The sequence below is a fragment of the Leptonychotes weddellii genome, chromosome 1 (genome assembly GCF_054177405.1).
Source record: "Leptonychotes weddellii isolate Sample4059 chromosome 1, ASM5417740v2, whole genome shotgun sequence".
NCBI lineage: Eukaryota > Metazoa > Chordata > Mammalia > Carnivora > Phocidae > Leptonychotes > Leptonychotes weddellii.
The window spans coordinates 55739598-55763260 of record NC_138369.1 but is presented as its reverse complement, the minus strand read 5'-3'; the positions used below and the strand labels follow the sequence as shown (position 1 = coordinate 55763260).

The 23663-nt window shown below is 43.1% G+C and overlaps 1 protein-coding gene across 4 annotated transcripts in view; it reads right to left on the bottom strand.

Moving 5' to 3' along the window:
• Positions 1–9198: 9198 nt before the first annotated feature.
• Positions 9199–23663, bottom strand: part of STAC (SH3 and cysteine rich domain) — a 153717-nt gene continuing 139252 nt past the window's right edge. For 3 of the 4 annotated variants that reach the window (XM_081824179.1, XM_081824163.1, XM_081824170.1), the window contains one exon: positions 9199–14076. In XM_081824179.1, coding sequence (XP_081680305.1) covers positions 13978–14076 — 99 coding nt within the window. In that variant the 3' untranslated portion in view covers positions 9199–13977. Of the gene's footprint in view, positions 14077–20737; positions 20785–23663 lie in introns of all 4 variants that reach the window. The other variant, XM_081824175.1, reaches the window with a different exon arrangement.

The window sequence follows — 23663 nt, the reverse complement described above, 5'->3', positions numbered from 1 at the left end:
CCCACCCCTCAGTGAGCCCCCAGAGAAAAGCAGTCAGTCATTCCCATTTCCCCAGTCTCTGGCCACACTCTGTGCTCACCCGGCCTGTGACTGAGCATTTCTATCTCTGGCACCTGACCCCATTGGAGTCTCCAAACCCAGCAGATCCCTGCAGTGCGCTCCTGCACCACTCCTCCCAGGGGAGGAAGGGGAGTCTCCCCATTTCTGCCTCTTGTTGGGTCCCTGCTGGAGGAGCAGTGGCCTGACTGTACCGCGGATCACGGTTTATGGCAAACCTGAGCTGTGAGCCCGCGCCTTGGCTCTGTCTCTACAGCCAGCTTCCCTGCTCCGATCCCTGGGAGCTCTGCCACACTCAGGCACCCCTGGCCTTTCTGTGACCCCGAGGGTCCTGAGACCACACTCCCATGAGGGTTCTACCCCCCGCTTAGCCACTGGAGTGACGTCCCTCAGCAGAGTCAACTTCTAAAAGTTCTGATTTTGTGCTCCGGGGCTCTATCACTTGCCAGAAGCGGCCAACGGAGGCTCCCTCCCCCACCATCTATCCTCCCGAATATCACCTCAGATTCACTTCTCTGCACATCCTACCTTCCAGAAAGTGGTCGCTTTCCTGTTCAGAGAGTTGCTGCTATTCTTTTCTTTGATCTCCTGTTGAGTTTGTAGGTGTTCAGAATGGTTTGATCCCTATCCAGCTGAATTCCTGAGACCAGACGAAATCCAGGTCTCCCACTCCCTCGCCATCTTGCTCGGCCCCCAGTCATCCTGCTTCTTTCTGTTGTAGTTGCTGACACTGTCTTAAGATGGAGGTTTAAACCTCAGTCCTTTCACAACTGCTCATCAGAGCACTCTCACCCTCTCTGTGCACAAAGGACCTCATCCTTAGCCCCTCTTGAGCTCTTCTTTCCTCCTAGGTAGAGGCTTACAGTAGCCACAGGAACTTAGCTCAAAATGGGAACTTTGGGTCTTCCATGAAAGGTGCCACAGCCACCCACCTTTGGAGTTCTGGCTTATCTGCTCATGTTGACATCACTGACTCAGACTCTTTACCCAATTAGGAAAGCCCCTGCCTCAACACTGCCTCCCTCCCCCCGATGTCCCCTAACCCTCTCAGCCATGTTAAGAGAATCCTAGACTATTTTTCCTCCAAGAAATCACAACCAGGATCTTTGAGGATCCCTGCTGACACTCTGTACATTCCCATGAACAGTGGTCTTCACATATAAACTAAAAGTGTACATGAGGAGGGAAGAATCTGTAACAAGCCCTCTGATTTATTCCTCCATGCCTCAGTTTATTTGTAGGGGAGATAAGGTTGTCAGCCACCTTCCTCAAAAGGATATTCTGAGGTTTTACATTGGAGACTTGATATTTATTAACCAGGGTCACATGAAACCTCTGATTTAATCTTTGGAAAAATGCTTTGAGTGTTTCAGACATAGGGACCATATAAGCATAAAGAATTTTGCCCATAGCTCTTGAAGGAGGCAGTGGTCAGTCAACAGGGGTGTGGGCCAATCTTTGGTGTGTTCTGTTTACAGTTGTGTCCAGACAAATTTAACAGGAGAATTAGAGATCAGTATACACTATGCTGGGTTATTAACTATTAACTATTCATGTACTGAACAAAGATATTCCAAAAATATTTATAATATCTTATAACAGAAGAGGATCCTTTTAGTTGACAGGTTACAGTTAGGCAACAACCTCTTACTAGGATAATACCATTCTTGGGGGACAAGAGCAAGAACTGTGGAACCTTTCATGTGCCAGTCATACACTATACCCTTTCATATAAATATCTCCCTTTGTCCCTTCAACAATTATTCCAAGTAAGTATTACTATCTCTGAGGCTCAGAAAGATTAAGCATTTTATCCACAAGCTAGGAAGGAACCAAATCAGGGTTCCAAGTTAGGTTGTTTGTATTAAAAAAAAATCCATGTTCTCTCACTCTTATCAAACAGTAATAGTTGTCTTCTAGGTCAACAGCTGTATTATTAAGCATTGACTATTTATGTTCTTATGTGATGAGGTGGTAATAGAAGTAAAGACAAAAATCTTTGGACTATAGCTAATATATTTTAGAGTACACAGTTGGATCAGTAGCACACCTAGACTTATAAAAGAGCAAAAATATTGTCACTATTTTTGCCCATTTGTGAAACAGATTATACTCCTTGGAAGAAAGTTTGTGTTAATGGGAATTCTTATGAAAGGGAGGCCAAATGCACCCAGTTCTGGGAAGGAAGCTCCAGGGAACTGAAGGATACACATGTTAAAAAAAAAAAAGCCAGAATCATTATTATTATTATCTTTTAAAAGCCTACTTGTGCAGTAAAATGGTGTTTCAGACCATTCTGTTTCTGCTGTTCAGTCAGGGGTCTAATTTCTATTTCTCCAAGAGTGAAGCATCACCAAGAATCCCTCACTGTTTCTTGTCTGTGGTATGTTGGAAAGATGACATTCCACAAGTAGTCTGTTTGCAGTAATTATCCAGATCTCAAATCAGACACCCAGTGAAAATCATTTTGTATTCAGCTTGAAAGGAAGGCATTAATAAACAAATGAGCATACACTTCGCTCACATCAACAGTCAGCTGAGGAGATCACATGGGAGACCTTTCAAAAAGTAAGTGTTAAAAAGATGACATGGAAACAGCAAAGACAAATCCCAGTTGGCTTCGCCACATGGCACAAGTTGAGAATGTATGAAGTGTCCTTCTAAGATGCTGAGGATGGAGTCGTATCCTCTAGGGCCAGTGGCAGGCTACAGACCTGGAGGGGAGAAACCTCTGGAGCTGTTTGAATGTGTTGTTTTAAATAGAGGCTTTCCTTGGTAACTAAAGATTGACTTTTTATTATTATAATTTTAACTGTCATCTAAGTCTTCCTTTTCTTTCTTTCTTTTTTTATTATGTCATCTAAGTCTCTCTACAGAGAGTAGGTGTTGTCAGAAAGAAGACCTCTTGCGCTTCTGAGCATTTGGATATGCAAAGTGAAGGAGCTGGAGCTTCTGGGGGGAGGCGAGAGGAAGCAGAAGGAGCAGGGAGGGGACAGTGAGTTGATGGAGTGTCATGGGCTGGGACTCCTCTCTGGGTCTCTTGCTGACATCATCGTGTCAAGTGTATGAACCTCAGCCCACGGTTTATGGGAGTGGATTTCTTGTAAACACTGGTGAGAAGACAGAGTTCAGCATCCAGCCTGAGGTAGTGCAGAAACAGAAACAGCTTTGCAAGGGAATAGGGAGGCAAAGGGAGTCCAGAAGAACATAGAATTTCTGGAGATTGTGATGGAGGCTCAATTATACACACACATATGCACACAGACACACAATGGAATGCTATTGGAATATTGGAACTATAATGGTATTATATGGAATATATATACCATATTTTCTTTATTCTTTCATCCATTGATGGACATTTAGTTTCTTTCCATGTCTTAGCTATTGTGAATAATGCTGTGGTGAACATGGGGGTACAGATATTTCTTTGAGATCCTGTTTTTTTTTCCTTTGGATATCTATACCCAGAAGTGGTAGTTCTATTTTTAATTTTTTGAGGAACCTCCATATTGTTTTTCAATGTAGCTGTACCAGTTATATTCCTGGTAATGGAGGCTCTAGACTTTTCTGGGCCATGGACTTGAGACTCCCTAGTAACCCTTTATAGGTTTCAACGGTTGAAAAGACCTCAGAGAGCACCTCTGTTTTGGAGACAAATTCAGTTTAACCTGAAAAACAGTTATTGATCATTCACTATATGTAGAGAACTGTCTCAGGTGCAAGGAAAAGAGATTCAGCTGGACATTTCACATTGTGTGTTGCTGAAAGTGTGAGAAAAATCAGTCCCTTCCCCTAAGTTGCTTATAATCTAGTCAGAGAGAAGGACATGTAAGCATCTAGTTTATAAAGCAGATGAGGTAGGAAGTTTTGGGAAGGCATAGAGAGCCAGAGAGCAATCAATTAAATGGGTAGTAGATTCAAGGAGGTTATCCTCACTACATACGTGATGTATATTTATAGATACATTTTACTGAGTATTTACTATGTACCATAACCTGTGCTAAGATCTTCCTATTTAATTCTCTAAACAGTCTAAATGAGATGGGCATTATTTGGTATTTATTTTACAACTGAGGAAATGGGCTGTAAGTTCACGCAAATGGCAGGTGCTGAGCCAGATGGGAACACAGCTAGTCTGAGTGCAGAGTCACTACCTGTCACGACACTGCATGAGGCATGGGACAATTTGTGGGAACATCTGGGTGAAAGGCTCACAGTTTCTCCTTCTGGGCGCTAATGCAAGTCTTACCGTTAATCTAAGACACAGACTTACTCAATACACTTTGCTATTAACATCACTCATAACTTGAGACTTAAAAATCATAAAATGCAAACAATTCCTATTCTTTCCCCTCATTGCCCCACAACCTGAGTTGTCTTGAAACGTGATGGAGGTGGAGGACAGTAGATGTACAAAGGGGCCTTGTGGAGGCAGCCCTGTCAGCAAGTGCTCTTTAAGTTGTTTCTCAGGAGGTGATGATGGATCTGCAACATCACACCCTTACCTTGTGACTGAGACTGCAGCTGCATTCCCTGCCAAGGGACAGGACAAAACCCAAGCTCTAGTCCAAGTCTCGAATTTGATCTCTATCTTGGTGGGCTTTGCTGACTGATCCAATCTGTTATCCAGTGCCATGACCCTGATGTGCTAAGAGGTGGGATGGTGTGCTGGTCATGGCGGACGGGGCTGGGGATGAGAAATGACTCCATGGTACTCTGAACTTATCACAAAGAGAGTGTTTTCCTTCTCCAGGGTGATCCAGCCTAGCATTCTGCCCTCAAGGAGTGTAGAGTCTATTTACTGAAATAAACCTTAAAAATTGCCAGCGGTTGGACAAGAAATGACAGATGCCAATTGAGTGGATCTGGTCAAGGCTGTGTAGTTTCAGGGGTACTGAGGTTGGTCTGGGGTCATCAGAGAAGACTCCACTGTAGGGGCTGCACTTGCTTCTGTAGACCGGGATGGGGGGACCGGGAGGGGCGGGGAGCCACTGGAGGGTTTTGAGTGGGGGAGCAACAGGATCAAAGTGATGCGTTAGGAAGATGATTCTGGCTTTGAGATTGCCTCTGAAGAAGAACCACCACCAAAAAAGGCTTTGCAATGGTGGGGGAGCTGTTGAGCACACAGTGCCAGGATGAGGCTGCCAAGCAGGCTGGCTGACCTTGTTGCACTGCCACGGGTCCCTTGTCATTGCCCTATATGGCTACAGGCTCTGCCACTCAGACATGGGCCTCCCTCATCTGTAGCCTGCCCCCTCTCTTGTTCCTAGGAGTGTCTTCCCTTCCATTTCACCTCTCCCAGTACCAATTCTGTTTTTACCCCAACCCTTACAGAATATTGATATCACCCACATTTTATGATGTCTCATAACCCTCCCAGGGTTTCTTCATCTGCCTGACTCACCCCAGTTGTGTTATATTCTTATTTTCCACAATCCATTTTTGATTAGACATCTCCTTTCCCCGTGCTTTATAAATTACTTATTACTGCATTCAAGATTGATCTGTCTTGAAATATAAAGTGCATTTGAAAAACAAATTAGAGCCGGGAGTGGAGTTCCCAACATCTAACCATCTCCTTATCATGGCACTGGAGCTCACCTTTGCTCTTGTTACCTCCTTATCACACAAAGCCGAGGTCACTGAAACCAAAATCCACCCTTCCCCTCTGGGAGAAATAGAAATTGGGAGGGGGGAAAAATCTTTTACATTCATCTCTGGTGGCTATGAAATTTACAATATACAAGAGAGTTGTTATTTCCTTAAGGAGGCTGGATTTTTTCTAGTGGGACAGGTCTTGGGTGGTGGTGGTGATGGGGACAGTGGAGGAAGAAGGGATTGAAGCCAGCTGCAAGAAAAGAGAGGTCCAGGGGGGGTCCTTCCAGAGACCTGGACAATGAGACTCTGCTTCATGTGAATAAAACTAGTAAGGGAAAGCTTTGAAACCAACGAACTGAATCAAAGAACATATAACTGCTTAAATCTGTATCACAGCATAGGGCGCCTGGGTGGCTCAGTTGGTTGAGCAACTGCCTTCGGCTCAGGTCATGATCCTGGAGTCCCGGGATCGAGTCCCACATCAGGCTCCCTGCTCAGCAGGGAGTCTGCTTCTCCCTCTGACCCTCCCCCCTCTCATGTGCTCTCTCTCTCAAATAAATAAATAAAATCTTTAAAAAAAAATCTGTATCACAGCATAATATTAATTAAATCTGAGAATGTGTGTGTGTGTTTGTGTGTGTGTACACGTGCACACACTCTTGGATGTACTCTTACTGGCCAAACTAAGACATCTTTCTTACTTTTCTCATCCCCAGAGGCTAATTGGTCTATTACTATCCAGGAAAGGAAATAATAGCTTCCCACACTGGTTGCATATTACTACCTTACTATTGCATTTTTCCTATTCTCTTTGGTTGGCTTTTTCTGAGTTTTGGGAGCTCTTTCTTTGTTCCTAATCTGTGTTTGCAGGCTTTGGTTCTCCTTGGCCATGTTCTTAAGGTGCAACAATGACATTCAGTTAGATTTCCCCCATTCTCTCTCCACCTTCCCAAGAGGTGGTGCGATGCCATATGTTTCTATTGGTGCTGGAACAAGTGATGCAAACTTAGTGGCCTAAGCAATACAAAGTTATTATTTTACAGTGTGGAGGTTAAAAGTCCTCAATGGGTCTCATTGGAGTAGGGCCCAAGGGTTCTCTTCTAAAGTTCAAGGAGGCTCCCTGGGGGTCCAGCTTGCAGGCTCCAGTAGCAAAAGTAAAGCTCTGTAGATATCAGGATCTACTCTTTCTAAAAGTCAGGTTAATATCAATCTGTTGTGACTTCAGCTCATTCCTGAGGGTCTCACACTCCTAGGGCTTGTAAAGAATTTCTTCCCTTTGCCAACACAGATCTCCCCCCAGAGTTCTGAGAAACATAGCCTGAAAGGACCTGCTACTTTGCTAGTGATCCTTTAGAGCCTGCTGCTGCTCCATCCCCACCCTACAGAGTGCCCCAACTGGAATCTCATCTGCTTCCTGCCCCTTCCCTTCTGCCCAAGTCCTGGCACACTCACTGACCCAATACCTTTTGCTGAGAGTTCATGATACTCCTCGAATGGTGATCCTCCTGGGTACAAGTAACATTTACTGGTCCCCAGAGCCCATGGATTTCTTTATTTCCAGCACTGGCTCAAGAAGATTTGCCTTGCACTGCTTCATTGCATTGAATTTTATGGTTTTAATATCACATGTCTGTAAGAGTTATGGATTCTATAAAATTAATTTCTGAATACTTAAGATTTTACCTTTTTTTCCTGTGATTGAAGAAAAGAAAAGCAACTACAGCACTAGGGTGAGAAATTTCATGGTCTTTCTATAGCAGGAAGGCTCTTGTGAGGTTCATCATGTATAAGGTAGGAATCTGGCCCAAATTACAGGATCTGTGATTTAAAAAAAAATCCTCGTTTCCTCTGTTGTGAAGAAGTCTCTATTGTGTTTCCATTTTGAAGATGTTTTAAACTTTATTATTCTCTGAATTATTTTTCTAGGGTCCTAGACATCAAGATTGATGTGGGATGAATGAGGTCTTACCAGATGGCTTTCTCTCCTTGGGGCATTTCTCTGGAGATGAGCTCAAGAACCTAAATGCTCTTTGGAATAAGAGTTGGCATAGATAAGTAAGCAGCCTTCTCCTTCTATCACCACACCATGGGCTCACCTAACCCTATCCCCTCCTCCTCACCAGCTCCTCTATCTCCCACCCAATCTCCTACCAATACTGCTAATATTGCACAAACACTCAACACTAGAGCCTGAAGGGAGCACCCTGCTGAAGAACTGGCTCACTTTTACAAAATAGTGCTTCACCTGAGAAAATTAGTAAAAGGAAATCTTATTTAGAATGGTGTTGGGAGGTCATCAGGGAAAGTTGTCATGCCCTACACTCCTCATCAATTGCAGACCGAACAGGAAGAGCCAGAATCTTGCACCTGGATGCTACCGTAGTATCCCAGCAGGAGGAAGGCAGGCTTCCTCCTCCCTTGGTAGCAGTGGTTCAGCTAATTAGAGACAGTCATGATGATAGACAGCCAATGAAAAGCCACTATACTTAGGACTCCCAGTTTCCTCCAATGGACTTTTTGTTTATTACAGCCTCCCCAACTGCCCCTCCCCTTTTCCTCTATAAAAGAGCAGTCTTCTCCTTTGTGCTGTAGCTTGCTTATCTGGGATTGCAATTCTCTGCTGTTCCTGAATAAATCCATTTTTGATGGTAAAATAACTGGTAGTTTTATTTTTTAAGGTTAACACAACTTATCTCCACAAAATATCCTCCTTCATCATCCATAAATTCTAATGAAACTAGAGTGCTTCCGGTGTTGGTAAATTATAAAAAAGATACCTGAAAAGCAGCTTTACCACATTCAGTCTAAAATTGCCTTTTGGAAAGCCAGAACGTTTTTGGCATGAGAGGTTTGAACTTTTGTAGACCCTGTTCCTAATGGAAGCAGCATAATTCTAGCATATTCTTGTGGTTCACTGTTCTTTCTCTATTATAGCACTAAGTATACATTTTCAGTATTATTGTTTGATGACAGTCATTCCCAGTAGACTCCAACAAGTATTTGTTGAGTTCACTGTAAAAATGACAAGCATCTAATGACCAAAGAAACATCCATGTTTGAAACCAGCAGCTTGTGATTCACCATGTTGAGATTTAGACTCTTAGGTATGAATACATTTCATCAGTTTATGATGTTATTTCCACCCTTCCCAGTCTTGTGGGTGGCACACACTGGAGCTGTGATGAGCTCTTAGCCCAACAGTGATTGTTGATTTCACTGTAATTTTTTCTTTCAAAATTCCCTGACCCAATATTAAAGTTTTCTGAGAATATTTTTGGAACCTCTTCACTTAAAAGTGGGTCCTTTACAGTTTCCTCCAGGGAGTTAAAGAGAATGTTTACTTAAGAACTGACATTAGTGATTCAACCTAAATGTAAAAGGGGAAGCTGTGGTGAAGAGCATTTCCTCCCTCCAAGGGCTGGCACCAACCAAGCAATTGGAGATCCTTGCAAGATGTCTCTTATTTCAGTCCACTGTTGTTTACTCTTGACTTCCGTGTCTTTGAGAGAGCACATTAGTAATCATAAATGAGAACACAGATGACCTGAACACTTTGTTTATTTAGCAGATACATATTAAACTTTATATACTATACACATGAGTTCTCTTTTTTTACCAGCATCCATTGGACATTTCTAAAGATTAGTCATATATTAGAGCACAAAATGCCAATTAATTTCCTCAAAGCAGAAACCCTGTGGATCATATTTTCTGACCACAATGCACAATGGTTCTAATCACACACACATATACACACACAAAATAAAAATCTATGGGAAAATCAAAACTCTCATTACAGAGTATTTAGAAATGAATGGAAATGGGAACACTTTCATATGGTCAAAGCTGAACTCAGAGGAAAAGTCATAACCTTGGATGATTTTTTTTTTTTTTTACCTTAGTAAAGAATGAAAGTAAACTAAGAAAACAATTTTTAGGAAACTTGTTTAAAAGGAGAAGATAAAGAAAAATATTGCCATGCATAAAAACAGATGGGGTCAGGTGTAACCTGAGAACCTGAGGAAATGAGGCCAGTGGAGGAAATCTAAAGAGGATCCACCATTTTTCTTGGAAATAGGTATTGTATTTTTCCAGGGTGTATTTTCAGGATTTCAGTACATCCTGACTTCCATGAACACAGGGAAAATGTTTGACAGCTGTTTAAACTTAATGGTGAGATGATAAAAAAGCCTACTACTTTTTCATTTTTAAAAAGGAACTATAAAATAAATTGCTATTATCTTGTTACTGTTTTGAGGTACAGTTACATTTCTATTACCCAGGGGAAGATTGAGGACTATTTAAAACTCCTTATTGGAAGCTAAGGAAAAGAAAATATATTCTAAGGGTCAAAAACACCAGGTGTTCTACAAAACACACAACAGAATTGCAACTGAGCAAAATCTAAGACACCGTTATGGGATATCATTAAACCAGTTTTAATTTTTTTTTGGTCCGAGTTGTTCGTAAGGATTTTTGTTTTGTGTTAAAGCTGTGGAACACACCTGCTCACTCAGTTTCCTGGGGAGGCTATTTTGGGCAATGCTGAACTCTCTTTTACTCCCAGATTTATACCAGCCTACGCCCTACTGCTCAGTATTTGCTAAAGCCATTAGAGCATGAGAAAGTTACTCTTCTTCCTGAGCTTTTCACCCATTGGGGACACAGATCCCACTTTCTCCTACTCCCTAAATACTGATTCCAGAGTAGATTGTCTTTCAGCCTCCATTTTTACTATGATTATGTACTTTTGTCCTTTTCAGTAATTCATGGGTATCTTAGTGAGATGTAGGAAGAGAGAGAGGGTATTAGATGGATCCAATATTATATGAGAATTCTCTACCACAGCATTTTCTGAACTATGTGCCTTGGAATAGTCTAGTTGATCCTAATAGGTGTTCCATGGGTCTAAATCCCCTTTTATAGATTTACTGTGAAAATTAGAAAATTAAAGGCTCTGGGAAATCCTGAGTAAAGAAGCCTGGTTTATTTTATTTAAATCTAAGCTAGTTGAGCACACAACACTTTTTTACAGCTGCCTGCACCTGGTTCTAGGCTAAGGTCAACCAGTAGGTTTCCTTCCTGACCCTTTTCAGAGACCTCGACTGGCTTTTGGGCCTCCTTGCTGCTTTTTTACCTTTTAGCAGTACTTGACACCAGACTATTTACAAGTACCATGACCTTCCCCCTGATTTTATTTTTCCCCCTTTAATAGTGAAGAACACTAACTCTAAAAAGTGCCTACCATGTACCATCTCATTGGTTGCTTTAAATATATGACCCAGATGCTGGACTCTTCTTCCTGACAGGAGCGTGTGTATGTGTGTATTTGGTGTGTAGAGGTGAGGAAGGAGGTGGTCTGTGAAATCAATCCTACTAGTAGTCAGTTGGACATCTACACATGGGCTCTCTTTGTAGCCCATAGCCCACATTAAAGGAGTCTCAGTTGTCTGCTGGTGATGGGGTAAAAAGAAGTTCTATTCTTTACATCCTGAAGTCCTGAGGAAGGTTTAATCAGTTCTTCACTTCAAATTCACCTCTATAGAATCCAAGTCCTATAGCACTGGTAATGGAGTACAGGGCAGAGCATCCCTGTTCCAGTTAGATATATGCCCTCCCTTAGCTGCAGGCAGGGGCAGGAGGTGAGGGGGCACAAGGCTGTTCTCTCACACTATGAAGAATATCCCCTCAGGCCCCCCTTTTTTCCCTTCGTATTAGCACTTCCTCTCCAACCCTCTCCCTCTCCAGAATCTGTCTCTTGAGGCCTTCATCTCACTCCCATTCCCAAACGGTGGATCTTTTCCCCGCCATTTTTTGAATCTTGGACACCTTCAGGACTTTGGTAGGTCACAGCTGTCCTTGTTCTTGCCATTTCTGCAGACAGGCGGGAGGAGAATAAATGCTGTGGCTCCTAAAGTCTGGGTATGTATATGTGTGTGTGTGAATATCCACGGCAATCTGCATTGAAGAGTAGCTTTTTCTCTGATATCTGCAAGATTCCAGATCTTTAAGGAACACCAGATATCTTGCATTGGGAGGGTTCACTGTCCACCAGTACTTGATGTTTGTAAAAATTCTGGGCCTCCTTGTGCAGGATGTGTGTTTTTTCTTCTTTCTAACATTGGCTCAAATACGAGTCCCTGTTCTAGATATCTATTTCTGTAAAACAAATCACTCCAAAACATAGTGACTTAAAAACCACCAAATCGTATTTATTTTGTTCATAAATCTATCACTTGGGCAGGCCCAGCAGGGATGGCTGCTGATGTCCGGGATCCCAGCTGCAGACACATATGGTCTGTCCACTGGGCCTCCCCCACACCGTGGCCTCAAAGTAGGTAAACTTACATGGTGGCTCAGGGTTCCAAGGGTGAGTGTTCCCAGAGAGCAAGACAGAAGTTGCAAGGACTTCTTTTGCCTAGCCTCAGATGTCATGTGGTAGGACTTCTGCTGTATTTTATTGGTCACATAAGATCAGTCCTGATTCAATGTGGGAGTGGGCTACACAAAGGCGAGAATATCAGGATGCGGGGGAGCACTGGGGGACCACCTTGGGGGCTGGCTACAGCAGCCTCCTTCTATTCGGTTTCCAAAGGCAAACTGATTTTGTAATGCAAGTTAAATTTGTCTAGGATATGATACCACTGTACCCAAAAACTTCAGTGGATACTCCACCAGAAAGATCAGGACACACGTTTTCTATGCTCCTTCCAGCCACTGTGTTGTCTTTATTCAATGGACTACTCAGTTAGAGGCAGAGAGTGTTTGTACTCTGGCATTCCATTTTAGAGAATGGCAGTCATATTATCCACCCTGGTTCTCGGAGAACCCATCTTGACTCTGTACACTCAGTTTTGCAGGTTGTACTGGAGAGGGAGAAAATTCTGGATGCTGGCTTTAAAATGATAGTAAGGCAACCAAACTACTGTGAAACCAGCAGCCATCCCCTCTCAGCTCCCAACATCATGCTGAGCAGTAACAAAAGAAATAAATGGAGATTAATGATACTAGGGTTTGGGAAGTAATGCTTACATGCATAAGATGTACCCACTTAAGTCTTTTAAAAACCAGTTGTTCTAATGCTTTTATTGCTCTGTAACAAAATAAATTGAGCTGACATTGATCCCAAGGTCATTATGAATTGAAGTTTAACCATATTAATGACTAAGTAATCAGATGCAAGTTTGAATGCTAGGAGGAGGCTTGCGGAGGGAGGCATCACAGTATATCGAATGCTTGTAAACATTAGTACAAGTATAGAGTAAGAGAGACTCTCCTACTTGATGCTAAATAGGACCCAAGTTCCTCTACTTTCTGAGGGATGAAGCACTAAGGATTTGTTTCCATTTTACATCTGCTAGGGTATAATATACTGCCCTAGAGAAGAATGGATTTTGATTTGGCTACTTTTCTCCTAAGATGCTATTGGTTCTCCTCCATGTTTCTAGTTCTCTCCAGGGTGGGCTCAGCCTCCAAAAGGGGATCCTCCAGGATGGCATGAGCGAAAATGCTGCCCCTAGTACAGAGGACGTGAAATGAAATGGGCTCATTGCTGGGACTTTTTGCCCCATTCTCTTTCCCAGCTTCCTCTCCGCAGGGAAATGCTTTTCTAACTGAAGGGGCTGCATAATCTTCAATAAATCAGGCTCTCTGCCCCACCTACTCCTACTTTGCCCTCTGTATCAGTGCCTCGTGTCCTTCTCTGGCACCTCTGTCGGTAATTAGAATAGCAGCTGGTGCCACCAGCTCAGCCCTCACGTCTCACAGCACCCTTAGGACTCACTCGGAGGACAGAAGAGACAGCGCAATCACAAAGTGAGGGGGCTGCGGGGAGCCCTCGCATGTTGGGGGCTGGGAAGCAGGACTTCCTGATGCTCTGCAGAGAGACGGCAAATGTGATGATGCGGATGGGCCGGCACTGGGGACACGCGTCTGGAACCAGAATCACACTTGGCTGTGGGGATCCGAGCCTCGCACTGGGCCCACGCCGCGAGCTGGAGCACACTCCAGTGGGCTAACTTACATCACATGGACAGGGATGAGGTGGGTCCTCAGGGACAGCTGTGGCTACCGCCCTGCCGCCGCCACCACCTGCACGGCACTCAGCTCTCTCAGCCCCGCCCCCACCGTGGGCAGCCCGGCAATGCTGTGAGATGGGGCCTCTGTCTTGTGGCTGGTACCCCAGTCTCAGATCCGTGAGTCTTGTCTCACTGTTTCCCGGGGGGGCGGGTCAGTGCGGCAGCTCCTCTGCGTGGACACAGCGTGAGATGAGGCATCGCAGCGGAGCCCGGCCACCGCAAAGGCAGGAAGGGCCAGCAATCAGATGTTTTCTAAGACATCCAGGGGGACGAGGCCTCTCTTCTTCCCACTGAGGACTCTGATAAAGCCATCCTGCTCCTCTTCGGAAGTCACGCAGATCTGAATGCCAAGGAAGAAAACATCAAAGTGTCAACAAGGAAGAAATTAGGAGCTGCTTGAATCACTGTGGACTGAGGCCAGGAGCACCAAATTGGAAAAGGGAGAGCAGTTTCAGGTGGGGAAGGGAGGGGGGAGACTGGCTCTGTAAGAGAAAGGTTGAATAAATATTAGGCAGAACCTCGGTTTGGAACTAGGCCTAGGTGCTGAATGTTTTCTGAGTTTTATGAATGAAGTTTTATGAATGAAGATCAATAAAATAGGATTAATCATATTGTGTCCCCCTGAAGAATCCCTATGAGGACAGAATGATATAATGCTTACCAGAGAACTTAGCATGTGGCATGCAATGAGTCCTCAATATATTATTTTAAAGATCCAGATGAATAGCTGGCTCCTGTCATGTGCTTGGAAGTTTATACATATCATATCAGGAAGTCAAAGGAAGTTATTCCATTCCTGGCCCCTAGCAAAGCAAACAGATGCTACCATCTCCCCTCGCCCACCTGTGCTGGATTTAACAAGAAAGTGGTTAAAATCTATTTGGATACCCTTGTCACTTATCACTGCCACTTACCACTGAAGGGCATGAAGTGTGGATATGGTCAGATGGACATATGGTTTTTGCAAATAGCTGATAGGGTGTTGTGAGTTTCACCCACTCAACCTGCTTCCATGGGTGGTAGGTTATGTCTTAGGTTGGATTCCCTAGAAACAGAGCCTGAGACATGAATCCTTGTGAAGTGGCTTGTTGAGGGCATGCTCTCAGGAGGTGGGAAGTGAGAGAAGCATGGGGGACAGGGGAAGGAGCTGAGCAAGGGTGAGGTCTCAGCTGGAGATGAGCTTCAGCCTGATCCCACAGGGAGCTCTGGAGCATGAAGTACCCCGTGGAGTGGTCCCACCTCGAGGCAAGGGGTCTGGCCTCTTGGGCCCCATGTCAGTCATCGGCCACTGGCTAACGTGGGTGTGAGAGGTGTGACCTGTCAGGTGAGGCAGCTCTTGGTCCTCGGAGGGGCATTAGCTGGGTAAGGGGCAGCTGTGAGTTGTTAGCTGACACAGCAACCAGGAGATGGGTGTACCCACCTAGTGAAGGGGATGTGGGCAGAGCATCAACAGAAACCATATCACATGGAAAAAGGGGCTTTAACAGGACACTTAAAGAGCTTCATTTGTGACTCCTGGGGTTTGGGACATACAACGGACTGGTTTCTGGTTCATGTTTCAGAAACTTAACTGTGATCAACTTGACTGGAAAGAGGCTCACACAGGGAAGTAAAGAGGAGTTAATTTGTAAAAACAGATGTGTTGACTGTTTCCCAAAGGCCAGAGGTGAGCTGTGGGAAAGAAACAGCCTTGGGGCCATGTTAGATCCTGCTAGAGCCTGATGGGTAAGGTGGCTGCCAAAAGGAGGGTGAACCACCTGATTTTCAAAGGAACTGGGGCACTGGCCAATGTACTGACTTGTTCTGCACCCCCTAGTTGGCATCCCTGTCACTGTGCATGCCAGGAACACCACAGACAAAGGATCCTAGTGATAGGCAGGCTGTAGAAGAACCCATAAAAATGCCCAGTATAGGTCATAGAAGAACCCATAAAAATGCCTTGAGAGCAGGATTTACCTTTAAAACCTGTCAAAGACTGAGTTTCTTCCTTATTGAAATATGCCCCAAATTCAACAATCCTTACTAAATAGTCCAACCAATCTGCATCAGTAAAAAATTTTACACCTGTTCCCTTGTGCAGATTTTTTCTAGATGCTTATTTAAAAAATATCCAATTGAAATATTTAAATAGAGAAATGAATATGAAAATAATTTACTGACATATATACACATAGATGTTGTATCATGTTGACGTTGAATACAGAGAACACTTGGGCAAGGAATCAGAAAACTGAAATTCTGGCAAGAGCTCAGAGCCTTACACCATTACCCCAAGCCATAGAACAAACAAAAAAATGATTGCAGTTTGGGTCTCCATTAGCTTTTTTGGTCATTTTCAGAGTTTTCCTGGTTTACATTAACAGTAAATTTCAGTTTGTCTAGTAAGAGCCCACTGACAGTTTAGATGCGTGTCCATATACACTCCAAACCTATATTTTCCCTTTTTCTCTCTAAAGATTTCATTGTAGAAGAGAAAAAGTGCTTGGTAGAGGCAATGGAAGAGTTGTTGGCAGGTGTCTCAAAAATAGGAGGCTAAGATGCACAAATGTTCATGCTTTGTTGCATGTACTGACTTGTTCTTCACCTCCTAGTTGGCATCCCTGTAGTGATTTGATCTGGGGAGACCTTCCAAAGGACGAGGAGTTCTGTACCCACCATGCACTGCTTGGACAGTCTTGGGAGCAGACAAAGGGTAAAGAGATGAGGAAGCTAAAGGAAGTTGAAAAAGATGAATACAAAAGGTTGAAAATAGGCCTGTACTCTTCCCAGAAATGAAGGGTCTGGGATTTAAAATTCTGATGGTACAAATAGATAGCTCATCAGGCTTGAGAACCTGCCATTTTAGGAAGCAATAACCAGGTTGGAAAAATTTCCTTTCATTTTGAGGTGGAATGGAAAGATGAACCCAGAAGATTATGGGTAGAGAAGGGTGGGAGGTGAGGGAGAATCAGAGGAACTCCTTTGCTTTGGAGGGTCATGAATAGGGTAACCAACTTGTCTTGGTTTGCCTGGGACTTTCTCAGTCTTTGCACTGAACGTCCTACATCTCAGGAAATTTCTCAGTCCCAGACAAAGTAGACAGTTGATTATCCCAGCAAATGTTTTACTGGCCAGGCCACGTGAGAGATGCCCCCAATGTCTGAGTACCTTAATTCCCCACTTTCTGTGCTCATTCATTCATTCATTTGCTCATTCATTCATTCTTCAAGTTTTTATTGAGTGCTTACTGTGTGCTAGCTACCACTCCAGAAGCTGGGGAAAAAAAGGCAGATCTCTGCTTTCATGGAGCTTATTGGGGAGAACTGGGAGAACAGACATGTGTGATGAGCACAAGGGCCTTGTGTGTTTTAATCACTGATTATTTAGTGAACAACATTTAATAAGCTGACTATATAAATCATTAACAATTTTTTAAAAAGATTTTTTATTTATTTATTTGACCGAGAGAGACACAGAGAGAGAGGGAACACAAGCAGGGGGAGTGGCAGAGGGAGAAGCAGGCTTCCCACTGAGCAGGGAGCCCAATGAGGGGCTCCATCCCAGGACCCTGGGACCATGACCTGAGCCGAAGGCAGATGCTTAACGACTGAGCCACCCAGGCGCCCCAAATAATTAACAATTTTTGAATGAGTTTCTGAACTCATGAGGGAGAGGGTCCCTTTGCTGACCTTCTGACCTATCTCATTGACTGGAACTGGGGCACTGGCCAACTACTGAAATCATTACCAGCAAGGATCAATTCAATTAGGATTCACCTGAGTCATGGAAGGTAGACATGGACAAAAGAACAAAAATCAGGACTCTGCAGTGTGGGGAAAAAGGCAGAGATGACTACTAGTACTAACCAACAGTTGGGTGTTAGAGGATTTTAAGTGGAGGAAGGAGATGGCCAGATATATATAAACTGGTTTTTTTCCTCTCCTGTCCTCTCCTCTCCCTTCTTCTCTTGTTACCTGATGGCCTTCTTCCCTCTCTCCCTGCCTCCCTCTCTCCCTCTCTTCCTTCCTTCCTCTCTTGCTCTCTGGACAGCCAGACTTCTGAAGACTAGACTGATTTCCTTCCTACTGCTGACAAATCCTGGCCTGTTCACCCTGCTTGCTGACAGTGTTGCAGACTGCCTGGGGGACATCATGTGTGCAGCAGGGATGGCCTGGGCATCTCAGGACCGAGGAGGGTGCAGCATACACAGAACAGCAGCAACAGCACCCACCATACTCGACACAGCACCTCCAGCAGCCTAGTGCTTACCTAGCCATCCAGCTTGACTCCTGCCAGCCCCAGGGCATCACTTAGACTTAGTGTCCTTTTTTTTTTTTTTTTTTTTTTTGAGAGAGAGAGAGAGAGCACACATACACTTGCAGGGAGGGGGGACAGCAAAGGGAGAAAGAGAATCCTACCCTGAAGCCGACTCCCCAGTGAGCGTGGAGCTCTAGTAGGGGCTCCAATCCCAGGATCCCGAGATCATGACCTGAGCCAAAACCAAGAGTCAGCCACTCAATCCTGATTGAGCCACCCAGGCATCCCACTTAGTATTTGTTATTAATGATAACCCCAATCCCACATGTTTCTGCTCTGGTTTCTGCATTTATGGCTTTACCCACCCTCCTGCTCTCACTCCCCCTAGTTCTTCAGGACTATAGGAGTGGACCAGATTTTCCCCATTCTTGTCTCCACTTGATATCTGGTTGCTGACCTACTCCCCAGCCCTCTGCTTCTCCTATGTTGCCCCAAATTCTGCTCCCTGCCAGTTAAGTGCCCCTCTTGGCTCAGTCCCTTCCTGGTCCTTCCTACCTGGCTTAATCCCTATAGTCTAACCCACTTTTGGGAGCACATATGCTAATAACATCTAAGGTCTCCCAGGCCTTGCCTCCAAACTCATTAACATTCAAATGGGCTGCCACTTAAACTAGATGAGCAGTCATTTTATTTGAAAAGATTTCTTGCCTAGCGTTCTGATCTGTCTTCCCTCAAATTACCTATGAAAAGATAGGGGGTGGGGAGGTTGAATGTTCTAACACTGAGCACTGGGACTGGCAGCCATTCCGGAGGCTGACAGGCACTTCCCTACAACCACTGGAGCTCAACTCAATTGATGCCTGAAGCAAGTTGTACTGATGGATCTAGGATGAATCTTCCAGCCTGAAACACAGCTCCTCATCCAAAGTCTGCCCCAGGCGCAGAGATTCCACAACTGCCCTGAGTAGAAAGCTGGGCAGTCACTTCTCTCTTACTACGGGCTCTACTTTCTAATATAGTCAAAATATACCTTTTCCATCTTACACTACCCTCCTCCTAATCAATGCCTCTCTTTCTACATTTATTGGGAAACTGTGGTCCTCCAAAAAGTGGAAACGACAGGAAGTAGGGGCACATTAGGTGGCAACAGTGTCTCCTGGGAGGTAAGGTCTCAGCAAATAAAACAGCGGGTGGGAATGGAGACAGAAAGACCAGGGGATCTTGCATGAAGGAGGAGGTAGCTTTGCATGTGTTCCAGGAGTTGAGAATGTTGGGAAAAAAGCAATGGCAATGGCAATGACAGTGGAAAATCCTAACTTGACCCAGCAGACCAACATTGGATAAACGCCTCTCAGATAACAGAAGTTAGCATAAAAGCCATGCGTAATTACCTGCTCCTCTAGCTGAGGATACCTGAAAACCCATGAGTGCACGCTGAGTTGGACTCACTCTGATCCACTCATCTTTCAGCTGGGAATCCTCCACTCTGCACCAATCTACTCTTTGTTCTAGGATAAGTAAATCACTTGTGGCAGACACTGCCGGTTGATATCAATGGTCATAATCTGTTCTTTTCCCATGCAGCAGAGCCTGGACTTTTGCTCAGTTGTCCATCCCTACCCTACATGACTCAGGAGAATCCTAACTGTCCCAAGTCTGTTTTGATTCTCCTTGCTAGTGATTCCCATGGGACTCAGTTCTAGCTAATGAAACAGGATGGAATATCTTCTAGGGGACTTCTGGGAAAGTCTGTTTTCCTCTTAAAAGAGATACATTAAGAAAAAAATTTCTTTCTTCATCTGGAAGGGATTCTTGGAGTGGCTGCAGCCATCTGTGATCACTAGAAAAGGAGGCTAATATTTCAAGGATGGCAGAGCATAAGGGTGGAAGGATCTAGATCCCTGACCATGGAATCAAGCTGCTGAATTATGAATCCCAGTACTTCCCTGTATCCAGACCTCTCATTATGTGAGTAAAATCTACCTTATGAGATTGACTCAATTTGAGTAACCTGAGATGTGTATTGGTTCGTTCTTGCTGTTTTAACAAATTACCACAATTCAGTGGCTTTAAACAACCCAATTTATTACATTTCTGTAGGTCTGATGTCTGGTGGGCTTGGCTAGTTTTCTTGCTTTGGGGTTCATAAGGCTAAAATCAAGGAGTCAACAGGGCCCTATTCTTTTCCTTCCTTCCTTCCACTTCTCTAAGAGAGGATTAATTCCAGGTTCATTTAGGCTGTTGCTAAATCCAGTTCCTTGAGGTTGTAGGACTGAGTCCCTGTTTCCTTGCTGGCTGTCAGTCAGGGATCCTCCTCAACTTCTAGAGGCTGCTTGCAGTCCTTGACTTGTGGCCCCTTCCTGTATCTTCAGATCCTGTAAGTGTGGGGTGAGTCCTTCTCACATTTAATCTCTCTCCAACCTACCTCTCTGCCTCATCTCTCTTCTGCCCTCTGCTGCTATCTCTTTCTGACTCCAGCTGGATATATCTCACTGCTTTTAAGGGCTCAAGTTATTGGAGCTGGCCAGTCCACACAATCTAGGACATCTCCCCATCACAAGGCCCATAACTTTAATCACAACTGCAAAGTCCCTTTTGCATGAAATCTGGATTAGTGTCCTATGGTTGCTGTAACAACTTACCACTAATTTGATGGCTTAAAACAACACAAAGTTATCTTGCAGTCTGGGAGATCAGAAGTTCTCAAATCAAGGTGAAGGCTGGGTTGCATTTCTTCTAGAGGCTCTAAGAGAATGTTTCCTTACCTTCAGCTTCTAAGAGGCATTCCCTGGCTCCTGGATCCTTCCTCCATCTGCAAGTTTAGCAGCATAGCATCTTCAAATCTCTCTCTCTCTCTCTGACCTCAGCTTCTATCCTCACATTTCCTTCTCTGACTCTGGCCCTCTTGTCTTCCTGTTCTAAGGACCTATGATGACACTGGGCTCACCTGGATAATCCAGAATAATTTTCTATCTCAAGATCCTTAACTTCACCACATCTGCAGAGTCCTTCTTGCCATGTGAGGCATATTCAGTTTTGGGGATGAGGACATAGGGCTCTTGTTCTGCCTACCACAAGGTGAAAGGATCAAAACATTCTGTGGGTGGAAGGGGTTTGGTTGAGAAGAAAACATTACAGACAATACACATTAAATTCAATCTATGTTAGCAGCAGTGGAAGACTGTACTGAAACTTCAGAATATTAAAGGAAGTGGGGCACTATCTGAAAATGTTCTCTCAGGAAGAAGTAGAGAGTGATGATGTGGAAAGCAATCGAGAGGTTAAAACTATAGGGGATCACAGGGGAAGAGAGGAAAAAAAACCAAGATGAGGCCAGAGAAGGAGACAAACCATAAGAGACTCTTAATCACAGGAAACAAACTGAGGGCTGCTGGGGGTGGGGGTGGAGGGATGGGATAACTGGGTGATGGACATTAAGGAGTACATGTGACTGAGCGCTGGGTATTATATAAGAGTGATGAATCACAGACCTGTACCTCTGAAACCAATAACACATTATATGTTAATTAATTGAATTAGAATAAAAATTAAAAAAAAATAAAACTAGAGGGGAAATATGGTAAAATAGAGCCAATCCAACCAAAGAATTAAGTTCCCAAAGGAAGAAGCATTAAGATAAAAAGGCAAATGATAAACTGCGGAAATTTTGGCCACATATGGTAGACCAGATGTAAATATTTTTAAAAGCTAGAGAACAGTGTAAGAAAATAGGCAAACTACATAAACAGATTATTCATAAAAGACATACAAATGTCTGATTATGTGTGATAAAACTTCATCTTCCTTAACCATCCAGGAAATGCAGATTAATAGAAATGTTATTGAGCTATCAAAATGACAGACATCAAAAATAGTAATGTTTAATTTTGGCAAGGATGTGGTGGTCACCTGAGTATTCTCATAAACAGCTAATGTGGGTAGAAATTGGCACAACCTTTTTGGAAGCAATTTGGTCATATGTATCAATAACTGTAAAAATCTTTTATCTATTTGTCTATAAATTCTAAAGTCTATCCTAAGGAAATAATCAGAATTATGGCAAAAGATTTTGGTTTAAACATGTTCGCTGCAATTATCAATAGTTAAAAAAATTAAAATGGAATATCCAGTAACAGGGGAATACTGAAGCACATTCTTGTACATCTAGACTAGGGGTTGAAAACCTTTTTCTGTAAAGGACTAAACAGTAAATATTTTTGGCTTTGCAGGCCATAGGGTCTTCGTTGCCACCACTCAACTCAGCTGTTCCAGTGTGAAAGCAGCTTCAGATAATACACATATGAATGAATGTAGCTCTGTTCCAATAAACTCTGTTTTAAAAACAGGACCAGATTTGACCATAGGTCAATACGCCATAGTTTGCCAAACCCTGATGTATGTGATAAAATGTTACAGAACTGTTAAAAACGGTTTGAGAAACATTTAGTGACTAAGTTAAAAAAAAAAAACAAACTTAGAACACTATATAGAATATGATACACCAAAATATTAATTAGAAGAAAATTTTGGTAGAAAATATACCAAATTGTTTATGTCAATAATAACTTGATGCTTGAACTACCTATCTTTATTTTCTTCTTTATACTTTTTTTGTATTTTTCAAATTTTCTCCACAATAAATGCATTTTAGTTTTGTAATTTAAAAATAATTTGCTTATTTTTCTTTAAAGCTTTGACATAACACAAAGAATCAATAAAAACAGTTCTATTGGGATGGCAGAACTATGGATGAATTTCAAGAAATACTTCTATGGTATTTAAAGTCGATTTAATAAGGACATTTACTACGGCATTAGTGCAAACTCTAGTTGTGTTCATAACAAAAGGATTACTTGATTCTCTTTAGAAATAAGAGCTCTGTGAAAAAAATAATAAAATAATTATAAGACAAATTAACTCCAGAGGCAGAAATGTGATTTGATCAAAGAGATGCATTGCATTTGTTTTCAGAATCAAATTTCTTCTATTTCCCTGCTAAAGAGCATTTGTCTCTTTATATCTTTAGAGTTGCAGATATCATACTGGCTATTTTCTGATGCTTACTAGGTAATTTTAGGTGGCATTGGCCATTGCAGATGAATCTGGAACTCACTCTGAATGATGCTGGAAGCATGGGGACCTTGCTAAGCATTGGTGGTGGCCAGGCACTGTGCTGGCATTTTACACAGGGGATCATGTTTAACCCTCACCCCATGTCAAGAGGGAGGTGCTACTATGCCGATTTTACAGATAAAAATGTTGACATTCAGGGATTACTTTGCCAAAATCACACAGGATATGGATCCATTTCTGTAGGACATTAGAATCTGCGTTCTTGCTACTATGTTATACTCTCCTCATTTTGACCAACATGTTTTGAAATTTTACGCCTAAAAGGTTTAGTAGGACACTAAAGTGGAGCCAAATTTTAAAAATTTTTTCTCAATAGTAGATCTTTAAAATGTACATTTTCTTTCAAGTGGCTGACATTTTTCCAAAATTGGTTGCCACGTTGATGCCAAAGATTGAAAATAGAGAATTTGTGTAGGGCTAGAGACCTCAGTGCCTTTTGTTGATCCATATGTAACTGGACATAAAAATGCCTTCAGTTGTCACAGGACTACTACAGGATTTAAAAGTGAGAGAATGGAAGTGAAGGTCATTCTCAAACTTTAGCTTTGATCCTGGGGA